Source organism: Mytilus edulis, chromosome 4 (genome assembly GCF_963676685.1).
Source record: "Mytilus edulis chromosome 4, xbMytEdul2.2, whole genome shotgun sequence".
NCBI classification, from domain to species: Eukaryota; Metazoa; Mollusca; class Bivalvia; order Mytilida; family Mytilidae; genus Mytilus; species Mytilus edulis.
Window position 1 is genome coordinate 55731966 of NC_092347.1, and position 15573 is coordinate 55747538.

General features: G+C 31.9%; 2 protein-coding genes across 5 annotated transcripts in view; one reads left to right on the plus strand and one right to left on the minus strand.

The window, feature by feature from the left end:
* On the plus strand, positions 1-14427 carry LOC139519987 (lactose-binding lectin l-2-like). The gene is made up of 4 exons (XM_071312323.1): positions 1-137; positions 540-637; positions 10308-10398; positions 10939-14427. The coding sequence occupies exons 1-4, from the start codon at positions 98-100 to the stop codon at positions 11160-11162; spliced, it is 453 nt and encodes a 150-aa protein (XP_071168424.1). The 5' UTR covers positions 1-97; the 3' UTR covers positions 11163-14427.
* LOC139519985 (uncharacterized) overlaps positions 12594-15573 on the minus strand; it is a 17477-nt gene continuing 14497 nt past the window's right edge. For 3 of the 4 annotated variants that reach the window (XM_071312321.1, XM_071312320.1, XM_071312322.1), the window contains exon 3: positions 12594-13089. In XM_071312321.1, coding sequence (XP_071168422.1) covers positions 12823-13089 — 267 coding nt within the window. In that variant the 3' untranslated portion in view covers positions 12594-12822. Of the gene's footprint in view, positions 13090-14894; positions 15234-15573 lie in introns of all 4 variants that reach the window. The other variant, XR_011663781.1, reaches the window with a different exon arrangement.

The following is a 15573-nucleotide window of genomic DNA, read 5'->3' on the forward strand; positions in this document are numbered from 1 at the left end:
TCAAGATACCATATAGTATTTAAGTTTAGATATTATAACTAGTGAAAGAGTCGACGATTATACATTTTAGTAATAGATCATTTAAAGTATCAAGGCTATGACGATGTCAGTTCCTTTGTTCTTTTTGTTATCAGCATGTAAGTATATGTTTCAAAATACTTTAGTTTACTTATTTATAGATATTCTCTCATTCAATGAATCGCGGTGATTTTTTTGTCTATTATGACAAAAGAGTTGGCAAAACAATGATTTGAAGAAAGTTCTATTCATCTTTCACAGGACTTGGTGGAACATTAATGAATAGCTAAGTTTTTAGCTCATTTGATTTCGATGTGCTTAGCCCTACGTTTTCAAGTTAAGGGAATACTTTCGTTGTTGACGCTGTATACAATTTTTTCATAAAAATATCAATGTTTTAAAAAAGAAATGCAGCATTGTTTTTTTATTATTAAATCTGTGAATAAATTAGAACAAAATGAAATGGGCAACTTACTATATTCATACTGTTGATGTATCATTTGTAAATTGTATACATATAGGCTGTGTTTTATCTGCTTGTCCTCCTGGTTGGTTTGTTGGTTATAATTCATCGTGCTATCTTTTACATCAACGATCGTTATCATGGGTACAAGCATCGGTAAGTACGATGTATATAATGTGTAGTCGTAACGAGCCATATTAAATGCTTTTTGGCGCAGTCGTTTTAAAATACACCCACCTCAGTAAATTAGTATGATAAATCAAATATTTATATTAAAAGGATTCGATAAATTGGCAAATAAAAAAGTTTGAACTGTTTAAACAGACGTGCTTGTCCACAATATACTAACAATTATTAAATAGGCATCAGCTACCATATTCATTTTTATGGGCCATGAAATCACCTACATGTATACTTAGCTTTGCACCTTTATAGGCTTGTGGTATAAAATGGGACAGGGTCCGTGTTAAAGACCTACTGTGACCTGTAATGATTTACATTTACAAATTGTGACTTGGATGGAGAGGTGTCTCATTGGCAGTCATACCACATCTATATATATCTATTAAAAACATAGTGAATCTTTAGATTTAGTTGATTTAAAAGCATCATAGGTAAATAGATAAGTAAATGGTAAACTTGCGACATGGAAGTTTATATTATCGAAATATTTTGCAAACATAATTTTGTCAATATTTAACATGAATTTAAGTGATATAACATCTTTAAAATATTTCAAAAATATTCCTGCGTTTTATAAAGAAGTAATAGTCTTGGAATTTGATTGGCGGGGGCAAACAAAACAACCAGACACATTTGTTGATATTAGAAAACAAGTCATATGGGGAAATAAATTTATGAAATATGGTAATATTTACCAATTATATTTGAGAACTGGCTTAAGATTGCTTTGATTACATAAATGATATCTTAGATGATAAATGTCGTTATCGAAAATCAAACATATGCCCTGGGTAAAATCTCATTGTTCTTACTGTGCTATAATCTGGGAAATGCTAAAGCAAAGGTCAATCTCCGGCGCAGAGTTCATATCCGTTTCATACATGCTCCGCAATACTGCACTATGATGATACAATTAGGTAGCACTCCACAGTTAGAAAATAAAATTAAAAATGAGCCACAAAATGTTTTATCATCTCCTATTCCTGGATTTCTAATACATTAACCTAACTGTTTGTGTTGTACATGTGCATATGTATGTAATCAGTATATTCCATAGATTTGATTTTCAAAAGTTAAAAGAGTGAAAACAAATTCCTTTTATGTGTATCCATGGCAACATTCTACATTTATTTACCATAAAATATTGCAAAAAGGGGGGGTGGACATGTCACATATCCCCCCAAAATTTGGATCAAACTAGAATTTCAATGCCTTTGAGTGATACCTTTTTAGAAACTGTTTTCATAAATCTTCTTAATGATCAAATAAAAAATGGGTGTCTTTCGCCTCATTTTTTCGTAAAATCCAATCACAAAGTTTGTGCGAAAAAAAGTTGGAAAAAAAACATTACAATAATTGCCGGACCAATGTATGGTAGGGACATGCAAATACGGACTGTCATACAGAAAACAGCCTATATTACATACATTACATAATCTTGATGTTCATATAAACCCAATACAAAGGCTATTTTAATACTCAGCTATCCAAAAATGAATTTTATTGCACACTAGCTCTCATATTTGAAAAAACCACAGGGGCCAAAATGCGATACTACACACCTAACTGTGGAGTGCTACCTTACATTACTTACTCTGTTTTGTCAGTTGTTCTTGCATCCCCTGCTGGACCAACTGTATGGGAAAAAACTTGTGGTGGACTTTCTAGACATACTGTATTGGACACAACTGGTGGTAGACTTTAAATACAAATATATCACTCATAAATTCTAAATAACTTTTTATCAATACATCAACAAAACCATAGTATGAAGAAACAGCAGTTGAATTATGTCTTAAAAATAAAGCAGTCTAAATTAGGGATAGAAATCCAAAATAAAAATAGAATGAAATTCAAAACAGTGTGGCTGTGGCCATTGATTGACACATTAAATTCATCCATTGACTGGGACAATTTACGTGAACGTGTGTCTGTAACGACCACTGTTCACGACCTACCTACGATAGACATTTAAACTGTGGGGTCACCAAAGGTTTCTTAACGCCTTTAATTATAAAATAATTCAAAAAATTATCAGGAATAACCTTAATGTTTTGATTTATATAATTGATATAAATCAAAACATCGTGTTATTCCTGATTATTTTTTTGAATTATTTTATAATTAAAGGCGTTAAGAAACCTTTGGTGACCCCATAGTTTAAGTGTCTTTAAAAAGTACATAGTGAGCAGTGGTCGTTACATACAAACGTTCACCTAAATTGTCTCAGTCAATGGATGAATTTAATGTGTCAATCAATGGCCACAGCCACACTGTTTTGAATTTCATTCTAGTTTATTTGTACAATGTTTTCAATGTAGGATTTACACATTCCATGTTAAAAGTTGAAAACTAAAGCTAGTAAAAAAAAATTTGTTTTCTAATTTTAAATTAAATGAGAATGTAGATGAGGCAATTAGTTTCACAGTGATTTTGTTTTTAAAAAAATCTGGTGAACATTCAGCTGCGTGAACAACTTATACATTTGATAATTACTTACTCTATGATTCCAAATTTTCCATTCTTTAACAAATCAACTGGATGTTGATCTTGGGAACATCTGCAAGTTCTATAACATATATAACATGTTTCATTTCATTAAAACCATATTCAAATATGTCAGATATATTTTTCATGTTTAGTGGCCCATGTACATGTATTTTTTACTTGCTTATCAAAGTGTATGTACTGAAAATGTTTTTAAAGATGATTACACATACAGTATAAATGTCACAGACAATTTAACACTAGTCATTTCCCTGTACAATTCCAGGATGTTATGCCACTGGGGTTCATGTACCTTATGGTATGATGATATTAAACTACCCACAAATCTAGTCTTTAGATGACTTAATGCAAAGTATAGAAATTATACACTCAGTAAGTGTCAACATATATGACTGTCAATACATGTCTTCATTTTACAATGTACAACATAGAAAAGTTATTTTAACACATGTACATATAGAGGCCAGTTGAAGCTGACTGAAACTGTTGGAATTGTTGAAGACGGGTATTAGTGGCTACATGTACATGTAGCAGGGTAACTTTTTTTTATTGGTGACCAATTACGGATGTTATACAGGTAACAAAAATGGTAATCATAATAATACTGTTTTGTCGATATACTTAAATTGATTACTTTGTTTGTAAAATGAGCCTTGTCAATTCATGCCATGGTCATGAAAATACAATAGGAAAATTACTCTTCTACTGGTGTACATTGAACTGTTGAAATTGGTTTTCTGTATAAAACCAGTTACCTGTTATTTTTTTCGTTCCATTCTTTAATCTTCTTTACCATACAGAAACAAGCATTACATAATATTGTTTTTTCAGAGGTAGGAATGTAATTGCTTATAAAGTTGCATGTAAATTTGTCAAAAAACGTTGTAAGGTCAAAATTTAAAGAGTGGTTTCTCCAAGAATCTGTGCTTTTATAGGCATTACAAAACATATTTAAAATTACAATTATAGGTAGAAATCCATATAAAAATATTTTGAAATAGTATAAAAAGGTTGATAACGTTAACCAAATAGTCCTTCACAACCGCTGTGTTTACAACAGATGTGGAACAACATGGCGGAGTGAGTAGGTCGGTATGCAAGAGCTCCCGCAAAATTTCGACTGAATTGATTGAAAAACATGAATTTGAAACGAATTTTGTTTTCGAAAGTGATATATACTGATCATTTAATATGCATCTTGATCTAAATGGGCAAAAAGAGAACAAGGAGCACTGGTAGCCAAACAGGTTTTACACCTCCAAACAAAACAAAATCAAATATGGCGTCGCCCTTTCAACAACAACAACAAAGTTTTTCTCAAGTACTGAACCAAGCTCATGACACTCTGCATACTAGCACACCTCATAATTTATCTAACAGAAGTGTGCCCATTCCACCACAATATCAACATAATCCTATGAACCAGACGTTTGAATGTACAAGTATACCAACAGACATTACATATCCTGCATATCACAATCCACAACCACCGTTTGCATCCCAACCATTTCCTGTCTCAAGTGATAGTGTACGTACCCATATAACTATGGAAATGTTGTTCTCGTCAATAAATGTGATGAACCAAAGATTTGAAAGGTTTGATTTGGAATTTACTAACCGCTTCTCTCAACTTGACAAAAAATTAGATGAACGTTTCGGAGCAATAGATCAAAATTTAACAGGGATGAGGCAAGAGATAGATGAAATTAAGGAGACACAGAAAATGCATGATGACATTTTAAAAACTGAAGAAAAACATCATCACGAAATTTCTGATAGAATGCGAGTGGTAGAAAACTATACACAAGATATAGAAATTGATTCAAACAATGTTAGGGAAGATTTCTTAAAACTTCAGAGTCACTCTATGAAGTATAATCTTATTTTTGGCGGAATTCAACAGACCCTTGATGATGATCACGAAGACACAGAAGCAGTGATTAAAAACTTTATAGAAAAAGAACTGGAAATCCCAAATGCAGATGCTATTCAATTTCAAAACGTGCACAGACTAAGAAAACGTCGTGATGGAAAACCTCGCAATATTATCGCTAGATTTACAAATTACCGTGACCACGAACGTGTACGTAAATCTGTGCCCAATAAACTAAAAACAAAACCACAATTCTCAGTGAACCAACAGTATCCAACCGAAATTAGCAATCGCCGTAAAGCGTTGATCCCTAAACTTAAAGAACTCCAGCGCCGAGGTACAAAAGCTTCCTTAATTTACGACCAAATAATGGTAGACGGACAACCTTATAATCCATCCCGTGACGAGCCTCCTAATCCAATACACAACGGTAGAGGAAATTACAGTTAGGACAACACATCAGACAATCATGGACCTTTAAATTGGACAGTTGACAATTTAAAATTTACCTATCTTAACGTTTGTGGTATTAATTCTAAATTGCTGAATCCAGATTTTGCTACATTAATAAAGAGTTATGACATTCTTATATTTACTGAAACTAAAACTGATGATCTAGATGACTTGAAATTACCACACGATTATACTTTTTATGCAAAACATAGAAAAAAATGTAAAAAGAAATCAGGTGGTATTGTTGTTGTTTATAGAAAACACCTGTCGAAATTTTTAAATTTTATAAATTCTGAATCTGAATTTGTTCAGTGGGTAGAAATTTCAAAGAATTTATCAAACTTGCGAGAAAACATTTTGCTAGGTTGTATTTATATACCCCCCGAAAATACACGATATACTTCTGAAGAGTCGTTTTTGGAAATTGAAGATGAATTAATTAAATACTCAACTGATACAAAAAATATTGCATTAATTGGTGATTTTAACGCCAGAACTTCTACTGTCTCAGATTACATTATTCCTGACGAAAACTTATTAGAAATTTTAGATGTCAATGATTTTTATGATAATGATGATAATATTTTTTCATACCTTCATCTTAAAGATAAAGATATCCCTCTTGAGAGGTGTAGTAAAGATCGTGGTAGAGTAAATAAATATGGTAATATGTTAATAGAACTTTGTAAAAGAAGTGGTATTTATATTTGTAATGGCAGATTATTTGCTGATAAACATATTGGTTGTACAACTTGTAAAGATGCAAGTTTAGTAGATTATTTAATTATGTCTCCATGTATGTTTGATATAACATCAGATTTCGGTATTGTTGATTTTAATCCTATGTTTTCTGATGTTCACAATAGATTATATTTTTCATTTTCGTTTCCCTCGAGCAATTCATTAAACAATTCGCATAATCATACAATAAACAGTAATACTTACATCAGGTGGGACAGTACAAAAACAGACGATTTCACTCAGGTGTTGACAAACGATACAGGTAGTTCATTACAACAGTTAAATGATATTTTGAATAGTATTGAAATTGACACAGCCACCAGTGAAAGTGTTAACGGTCTAGTAAATGACCTAGGTCGTGTACTTTTAGACACGGCTGAGACTGTATTTGGTAAATCAAAAAAGAAACTACACAACCCCGACCATGAAAATAAACCATGGTTCAATAAAGAATGTCGAATCAAACGAGATGCATTTCATAAAAGCAAAAGTACATACAATAAAGCAAAATCAGATGCAAACAAAACCGTATTAAATCACACAGCTCGAGAATATAAAAAAATTCTACAAGTTAATTATCACAAATATAAAGACAAATGTTCAAATGAGCTGAGAACATTGTCAAAGCATGACACAAAAGGATTTTGGAAAACACTAAAAAAAATGTCTTACACTAAAAAAGAATCTCCACCAATAGATATAAATACATTTTACGATTATTTTAAGGATTTAAACGCGGGTGAAGAAGATGATATACATGCACCCGATCTTGACATTAATCAGATATCTAGTAACCCCATTTATGATGAAATATTGAATGGAAGTATTACTGAACTGGAAGTCTTGGAAGCCATGAAAAATTTAAAAAATAACAAGGCACCTGGTTCTGATAAAATACTTAATGAATTTTTGAAAAATTCACCACCTTTTTTTATGTCATTGTATTGTAAATTATTTAATATTGTATTAGATACTGGAATTATTCCAGACTCTTGGACAAATGGCATTATTAAACCTGTGTTCAAAAATAAAGGCAATCCTACAGATCCTGATAATTTTAGAGCTATTACTCTTATCAGCTGTTTGGGAAAATTATTCACTTCTATTATTAATACTAGACTAAATTTTTTTGCGAATGAAATTTCGCTTATATCAGAAAATCAAGCTGGTTTTAGGAAAGGATATGCAACAACAGATAATATTTTTGTGTTACATGCACTTGTAGAATTATATTTTTCATTTGGAAAAAAACTTTTTTGTACATTTATTGACTTTAGAAAAGCTTTTGACACTGTTTTAAGAACTGGATTATGGCAAAAACTACATCTTAGTGAAATCAAGGGGAAATGTTTCAAAGTTATCTTTAATATGTATCAAGGTATTAAATCTTGTGTTCAATATAATGGTGAACAATCAGAATTTTTTCCATGTCTGATTGGTGTTAGGCAAGGGGAAAACTTGTCTCCTTTTTTATTTTCTATTTTCTTGAACGATTTGGAACAATATTTTAGAAATTTAGATGGTATTCCTTTAGAACTTTTAAAGGAAAAATTTGAAAACGAACTTCATATATTTTTTGAATTGTTCGTAATTCTGTATGCTGATGATACAGTAATCTTTTCAGAAACTAAAGAAGGCTTGCAACATTCCTTAGATATTTTCCAGTTGTACTGTGAAAATTGGAAATTGAAGGTGAATGTTAAGAAAACCAAAGTTATGGTATTTAGCAAGAGGAAAACTAAAGAAAATCTGAAATTTACACTGCAGAACGATTTACTTGAAGTTGTTGATACATATTCGTATTTGGGTGTAATTTTTAAATATAATGGTACATTTTTTGATACCAAGAAGAAACTTGTAGATCAAGCCCAAAAGGCACTGTTTTATATTTACAAAATTATACGGAATGAATCTTTACCAATTGATCTACAATTTAAACTCTTTGATTCTATGATAGAACCTATCTTACTGTATGGTTCTGAAGTTTGGGGCTTTGAAAACCTGAAAATTATCGAAAAAACTCACTTGAAATTCTGCAAAAGGGCGCTGAAAGTTAGAAACACTACGCCTAATTTTATGGTGTACGGAGAATTGGGTAGATTTCCTCTTGAAATAAAGGTGAAAATTAGAATGATTATATATTGGTGTAAAATTGTAAATAATGAATCAAAACTATGCAGTTTATTGTATAGACTTATGCTTGGTTTAAGGCCTAAATCTAAATACACCTTTAAATGGGTAAATTGTATAGAAGCAATATTAAACGATACTGGCATTGGATATATTTTTGCCAATCAAACAGGCTACTGTGATAAAATGTACTTAAAACAGTTACTTTGTGATCAATTTGTACAACAGTGGTTTAGTAATATTGAAAATTCATCACGAGGTCAATTCTACTCAATATTTAAAAAAGATTTTACTTTAGAAACATATCTGCTAAAACTTCCCGAATATTGCAGGCTTTGGATTACACACTTTAGGTGTTCAAATCTGCGTCTGCCTATAGAAACAGGCAGATGGCAAAATATCCCGAGGCATGATAGAATATGTACTTTGTGTAAGAGTAATATTGGTGATGAATTTCATTTGTTATTTAAGTGTACTTATCAAAATATTGTTGTATTAAGGGAAAAGTTTCTGCCAAGCTATTACACAGTGAACCCTAATTATAAAAAAATGGAAGGTCTTCTTTCAATATGTAATGTACAACTGTATAAACGTCTTTCTGTATTTATCAAAAACATTGCAAATATGTTCTGAAAATGTTAAAAAAAACCATGTTGTATGTTATTGTTATATCTTTATACTCCTTCATTGATACCACATAATTACTTCGTCATGTTTATATAATGCTATTATGTATGACCTCATGTTACACATGTATCTGTGTCTGAGTGTTCAAATAAAATCTTGAAATCTTGAGACATAATTTTTGAATGACGTATAATCTCTAACGGAAATGGAACTGGAAGTATAAGTTAATAAACATAGCGATTTTCAATTTTACATCAATGTAAATGTAGTTATCTTCTTTAAAACGATAATTTCCATACTTTTCTTAATAAAAGTATCTTAAGTAAATAAACATTACTGTTAATTTCGTTTAGAGTTTGGGAAGAGAAAAGTACGCAAAAAAAAGGTATGGCAGAGGTCATATTGAGTGTAGTGTTACAAAGTATTGAACGGAACGGATATGTGATCTCTGCGCCGGAGATTGAGCAAAGGTGTGCATTAACTACCTCAGATATCACTGCACAGTACGTTTGTTTTCCATGCAGTTTACTTAATACCTTTGATTTATGTACATCTCTTCTGGGTTCATCTCCCTCAAATCATATTATTGTGGAAAAGAATGGCAATCAATCTATACTCAATAACCATTTCAGTTTTGATTTTGAAAAAAATACACCAAGTAGAACTTAAACTGTAGGAAGTGTAGATTTTACGTCAGTAAGGGAGCTATAGCTAACATTTGAATTTTATATGGGGCTATGATGAAATTTGAAAAAAAAGTAAAACTAGGGAAGGCAGGATGAGACACTTTGAAAGAAGGGCGGAATGACAATTTATGTAAAAAGAATAGTCGGGATAAACTAAAAAAAAAGGAAGAAAAAAAAGCAGGACCGAACAGAGGGAAAGATAAAAGGCAGGACATAAATTACAACTAAAATAAATACAGAATAATTTTTTTTTCATCCTAGCACCCCTCCCCCCCCTTTCCCCACAAACATCTGTTTATATTATTTTTATAAGTTAATAAGTTGGATCAACTGTTTATTTCCCTGGATAATCAGTATAACAGGGTAAATCAAGAGAAACTTGGACTCTTGGTGAAATTTGTTACAAACGAGATTTGAATCTCAAGAACATCCAATATATATGCGTGATTTTTAGGTTTTGTGACAGTCAGTTTTTATTTTTGCCGTTCAACTAGTCTCATATTTGTATAAATTATAAAAGATACGAACAAACAAGGAGTTTCTAAACATTATGTAATAGAACAACCTTAGAAAATTATGAAGGTTGTTGCATGTATCTAATCTATACCAAAAATGTTTTTTTTAGCATTACTGCCTTTCATTGGGTGGACATTTAGCTAGGATTGAATCTGAAACAGAGAAAAATTTAATTCGTGATGAATTAAAACACTTGTCTGGTAAGCTATTTTCTGTACGGAATACCATTGAGTTGGGAAATAAAGCACAAATTTAAGTGGGGCTCAGTTTCAGGGCGATCTAAGTAGTGCAACTACTGTGTCACTGTCCTGTCTAACCCTGATGTTGTGAGTTCAAATACCGCACGTGGCAGTTCGAGTTTCACTAGATTGTTAGTTTCTTACAAAAGGTCGGTGGTTCTCACCTATAAGCACTCCGGCTTCTTCCAACAATTGAAAAAGGCCAATACAAACGGCAAAGACCCTATAACAGAACCAAGAATAAATCGTGGCAAATATTTATGAAAAAAATGGTTCCTCTGTAATACATTAACAAAACACTTTGTAAATCGTAAAAAAAATTGACCGTGTTTAGAAATGGCTGAATGAATACAAAAACACTGCAAATTTGGACTTTCTCTTGCAAATATATTCAAAAATAAGAAAAGAACAAAAATAGATCATTGCGTTCCAATAAATCTGAACAATTGTATCAAAATTTAAAGTCATGGTTTGCATAGATGTTATGTTTCTATCTAAAAGGGCATTATTGGCTAGATGGGATAGATGATGTGATTGAATCTGACTGGCGCTGGGCCTCAACTTATGGAAAAATAGAGCCAACATTTTGGTTTCCTAATGAACCAAGCGATACTGCCGCAAATGAAGATTGTATGGAAACTCATAACGACTTCAGAGGCCTTTGGAATGATTTAGATTGTTCTTCACATCTGTTTAGTATATGTGAAAAAGAATTTTTAGAGTGATTTTTGTTTTAAAAAAACCGGATCCTGTTGCTGTATATGATTTTAATAACCGCACATGTAGTGCATTAGAATTTGTTTTATCAGAAAACGATCTCATGTACTCAAATTGTAAATACTTGTTTTTCTGTTTAATAGCCTTTAAAAACATTTTTAAATGTTTAATATTGTTTTCACATGCGGCGCTTTAATGGGGCCGGCGGGAGGGCTTATACATACAAGACGTCCATCTTTCCGGTCTTGTGACCGCTCTCATGATAATGAATTACATTAATATAAACATGGCTCTACGATTTCTTCAAACGGTATTGGTCTAATAAAAATTTAGAAAAATGTATCAATTACAATTTAATTTTAATTTTGATTACCCCTCCTTTCTGTCACCTCATATGCATAGTTTTCCATGAATTAAAAAGGGGACGAAAGATACCAGAGGGACAGTCAAAATGCATGATCATCTTTTAAAAAGTATAAGGGGAATGAAGCTCACAAGATCAAACAAATACTAAATCTAATTAATTGTAATTCATGTGTTATTGCCAGAGTTTTTCTATTTTTATCCTACTAAAATTTGAAACAGGTGAGAGGGTTAACTAGTTTTAAAGCCTGGTCAAATCCACAATTTCCTACATAAGGAAATAGCTGTACAAAGTTATATATGACAGTTGTTTTCCATTCTTTTGATGTTTTGAGTTTGCCAATTGTTGAGGGGCATTTCGTTTTGAAACTTCCTTTTGGTTATTTTACTTTTTTCACAAGAGTTTATGATCTTTGATCAACTTCATGTTTTCTTACTGTGAACACCAAATTGCAATTTGGAGTCAATAAATTGCTTTTTAAATACAACATATTTGAGCAACTTCGTCATTGTAAATTCCAAGTTTTTTTCTTAGTGTACCTACTTCATATATATAATATCATATCAGTTTGTCTCAACATTTTTTTTTAACTTTTATATTGATTTCTGGACATTTTTTTCCTATACAGTAATCGTAATGTGTTTAACAAAATTTTCTTTAATCGCAGTACGTTGAGGTGTTGTAGGAACCATCAGAGAGTTATTATAGGATTAACCACATTCATTCTAGAGGTTATTGATGTGTAATCCGGGGCTCTTACTCACAAACTTAACATACTTTTATTCAGTTTGTGAGTTGATCGCCCCTGTTTATGATTGTTTTAAATCCCAAATAAAAATATGTATTTATATATATATAGATACTCATTGTTGAAAGCTGTACCAAGACCTATACTTATTTCTAATCATGTGGTTTTTGCTAGATATTATTTTCATTGGCAGCGTATCACATCATTTTATGCTTATGAATAATTGATCATAAAGAACTTCAATATATTTATTATTTTGTTTTATTTACATACTTTTCGGTAAGTAACAAAATGACAGTAATGAGGAAAAATCTTAGAAGAAAAGTCGATTTTTATCTTTCTTCAGTAAATGAATGTATACGAGCTCTGTTTTCAAATACCATAAAATAACAATTATATAATTAGCAATTGCCTAAAGCATGCTAATATGTCATGAATATATTTTCTGTCATAGGATAATTAAAAATTTACACGGATTCAAATATTTAACATCTTGTTGCAAGTGAGCACGATATCAACTTGATGAAAAACGATCGGATTTATGAAAAATAAATCCTCATGAGCGATGTTTATCTATATGTTTCACTAAGTTTTCATAATTGACTGCTTGGTCCAAAGGACCATTAGTATCCGCCGATTCAGTACGATTCGTTCTTGTTTCAGTTGTGTTCCAATGAATGGGGAAGCGTTTCGTAATTTTAGGCGCAGGTGAATCTCGAACAATGTCCCGAGCAATCTGCTCAAGATCGGCTGGTGAATGGTGTGTATGACCAGATTTCAATTTATGACTCTCTGACCTTTTGACACGATTTTTTATCAAACCCTACAATAAAAATTATAAACAGATTAGTTAGTACATGTTGATAGACGTTCTATTTTTATATCAACATTGTATAACGTATAATAATTCATTTGTGACCATTTATACTTTTGCTTTCATTTTGGGATAATATTTAAACTGCTGTAAGTAAGATATTAAACAATGAGACCGAGAGGTTTTATGATGGTTGCCTATTGCGTAATGCCGCCTTGATGCAAAAGAATGTAGCACTTCTATATTCATATATGAGTTTACAAAATGACTATAAATATTCCTTCACACATCTAAAATATATATTTAAAAACAACAGGATTCATAATGGCTTAAAGGTGTCAGACCACCAATTACTCCCTCCAATTTAGAACGTATGTAAAAGTAGTCCTACTTTGACACAAAATAGTGCTTTTGATGTCATTGTTTACTTAAACTAACCATCAAATTTGCAGAAATGAAACTTTTGGTGAAAGGGAAATATATTTAGACCATTTTGAGCCAAAATTCACTTGTCTATGAGTTTGCATTAAAAATTCAGGATTAATGCGTTACATAGTACACTAATTTAAGATTTCCAGAAAACCGGGAGTTATTTTGGTAGTACCTGTCTTTTCAAAATCAGAAATTTGTACAAGACTTTAAACATTGGTTGAAAATTGTCATGTAGGAAGGTGATACATGTACAATTCAGGATATACCTGGTTTCCATGAAGTTAAACTTAAGGTAAAATATTTAGAAAGCTGTGAAAATTGCAAATTTTTTTTGAACAGATAGGGATTTTTAATTGGTGGTCTGACACCTAAAGGACGATATTGAACCGAGAAATAAAGTTATCTAATGGCTGATGCAATCGCAATTGTTAACATATATCGACAGCAAGGGTTTTCTGCGTCAGAATATTTGGGCCTCTAAAAAGTTGGTTTAAAGTTTAACAGTCATATATTTGCTACATTTGGACCGTAGAACGCCAATGTAAGGAATCTGATGTCAAATGGATGTCGTTTGTTGACGTGGGCTAAAAGTGTTTCTCGTTTCTTTTTTTTTAATATAGATTAGACTGTTGGTTTTCACGTTTGAATGGTTTTTCACTATTAACTTTTTGAACCCTTTATAGCTTGATGTTTGGTGTGAGCCGAGGCTCCGTGTTGAAACCCGTACTTTGACCTATAATGGTTTACTTTTGTGAATTGTGACTTGGATGGAGAGTAGTCTCATTGGCACCCATACCACATCTTCTTATATCTATTTATATGGATGTGACATATTGCATGTATAAATAATTTGTCAAAAATTGTATATATATCCTTCAAGCTGTACTTGCTTTTTGAATAAAATATTATTGTGACTTTTGACAATTTTGTTTAAGCGTAAGATCGAAATATCCATCTAAAACAATTACATTTACTATTATTAACATATTTAAACAAAAACTTGACGCTGGCATGTCCTGTTTATTTCTCTTCCCTCAGTCAACCTTTAAAAAATTGATATGGAGAAATGGAGTAGGAAGTCTAAAGTTAATCATGCAAGTAAGATTTTGTGCAGTTTCTACTTAGTTTGTGACGCGATTAAGGACTAGAAGGTTATATATAAGTGTGGCAGGACGACGAACGGAAGGGAAAACAGAGAAATAGACGAACGGACGATAATGCAGGGAAACGGACGAACAAACGAGATGAACTTTTTTCACTATGTGTAATTGCATTTAGAAAGCGGTGGTACATGTATAATAATGCGTATGTGTGTTTATACAAGTGGTAAGCTAATTCGTCAGTCAGTTGAAACACATTTTAAAAAGATGTTTTTGCCTTACCGTTAGGCGTTTGAACGTTTCTGGACGAATATCATAGATTTTACTTCCAATTTTCGGTATGCTGTCTAACACTTGTGTCCCGCGATGCCGTAAATACGTTATGCTGATAGGGATTCGAAGTAAGTCATTAAGTTTATGTTGGATGATACCATTATTAGAAGTTAACATATATTGCTGCAAACATCTTATCTGTTCCAACGTTCCCATGGTAAGGAAATCGTCCATATTTTCGTACGAATAGCAATCCTTTAAAACAACAGGAACATACTCATTTTGAACATGCAAAGCCACTAACAATGGCAAAATGGTACATATATAGAGGAAACTTCCCAACAGCATCTAAAGAAACAAATATGAAATTATTGAGAGATATATAGACAATTACTGTTTAGTGTCTTAAATATCAGCTGTATTTGTACGAGACTAAGAAACAGGTGTAACGAAGCTTATTTTTTTTAAAAAGAAATCAACACTTGTTAAACGTGGATCACAGTGAGGAGGTCAAATTGAATTGTGACGTAAACAAACAGTAATTTGACATAACCGTTCGCTCGCAACAGAAGCAGGATACCAGGAGAAGATATACTTTAGTAAATGTGTATCGCTTCCGGTTATCTGGACAGCTATAAGTATAATAGAAAGGTCGATTACAGGATAAAGATGTGTTTGTGAAGTATAG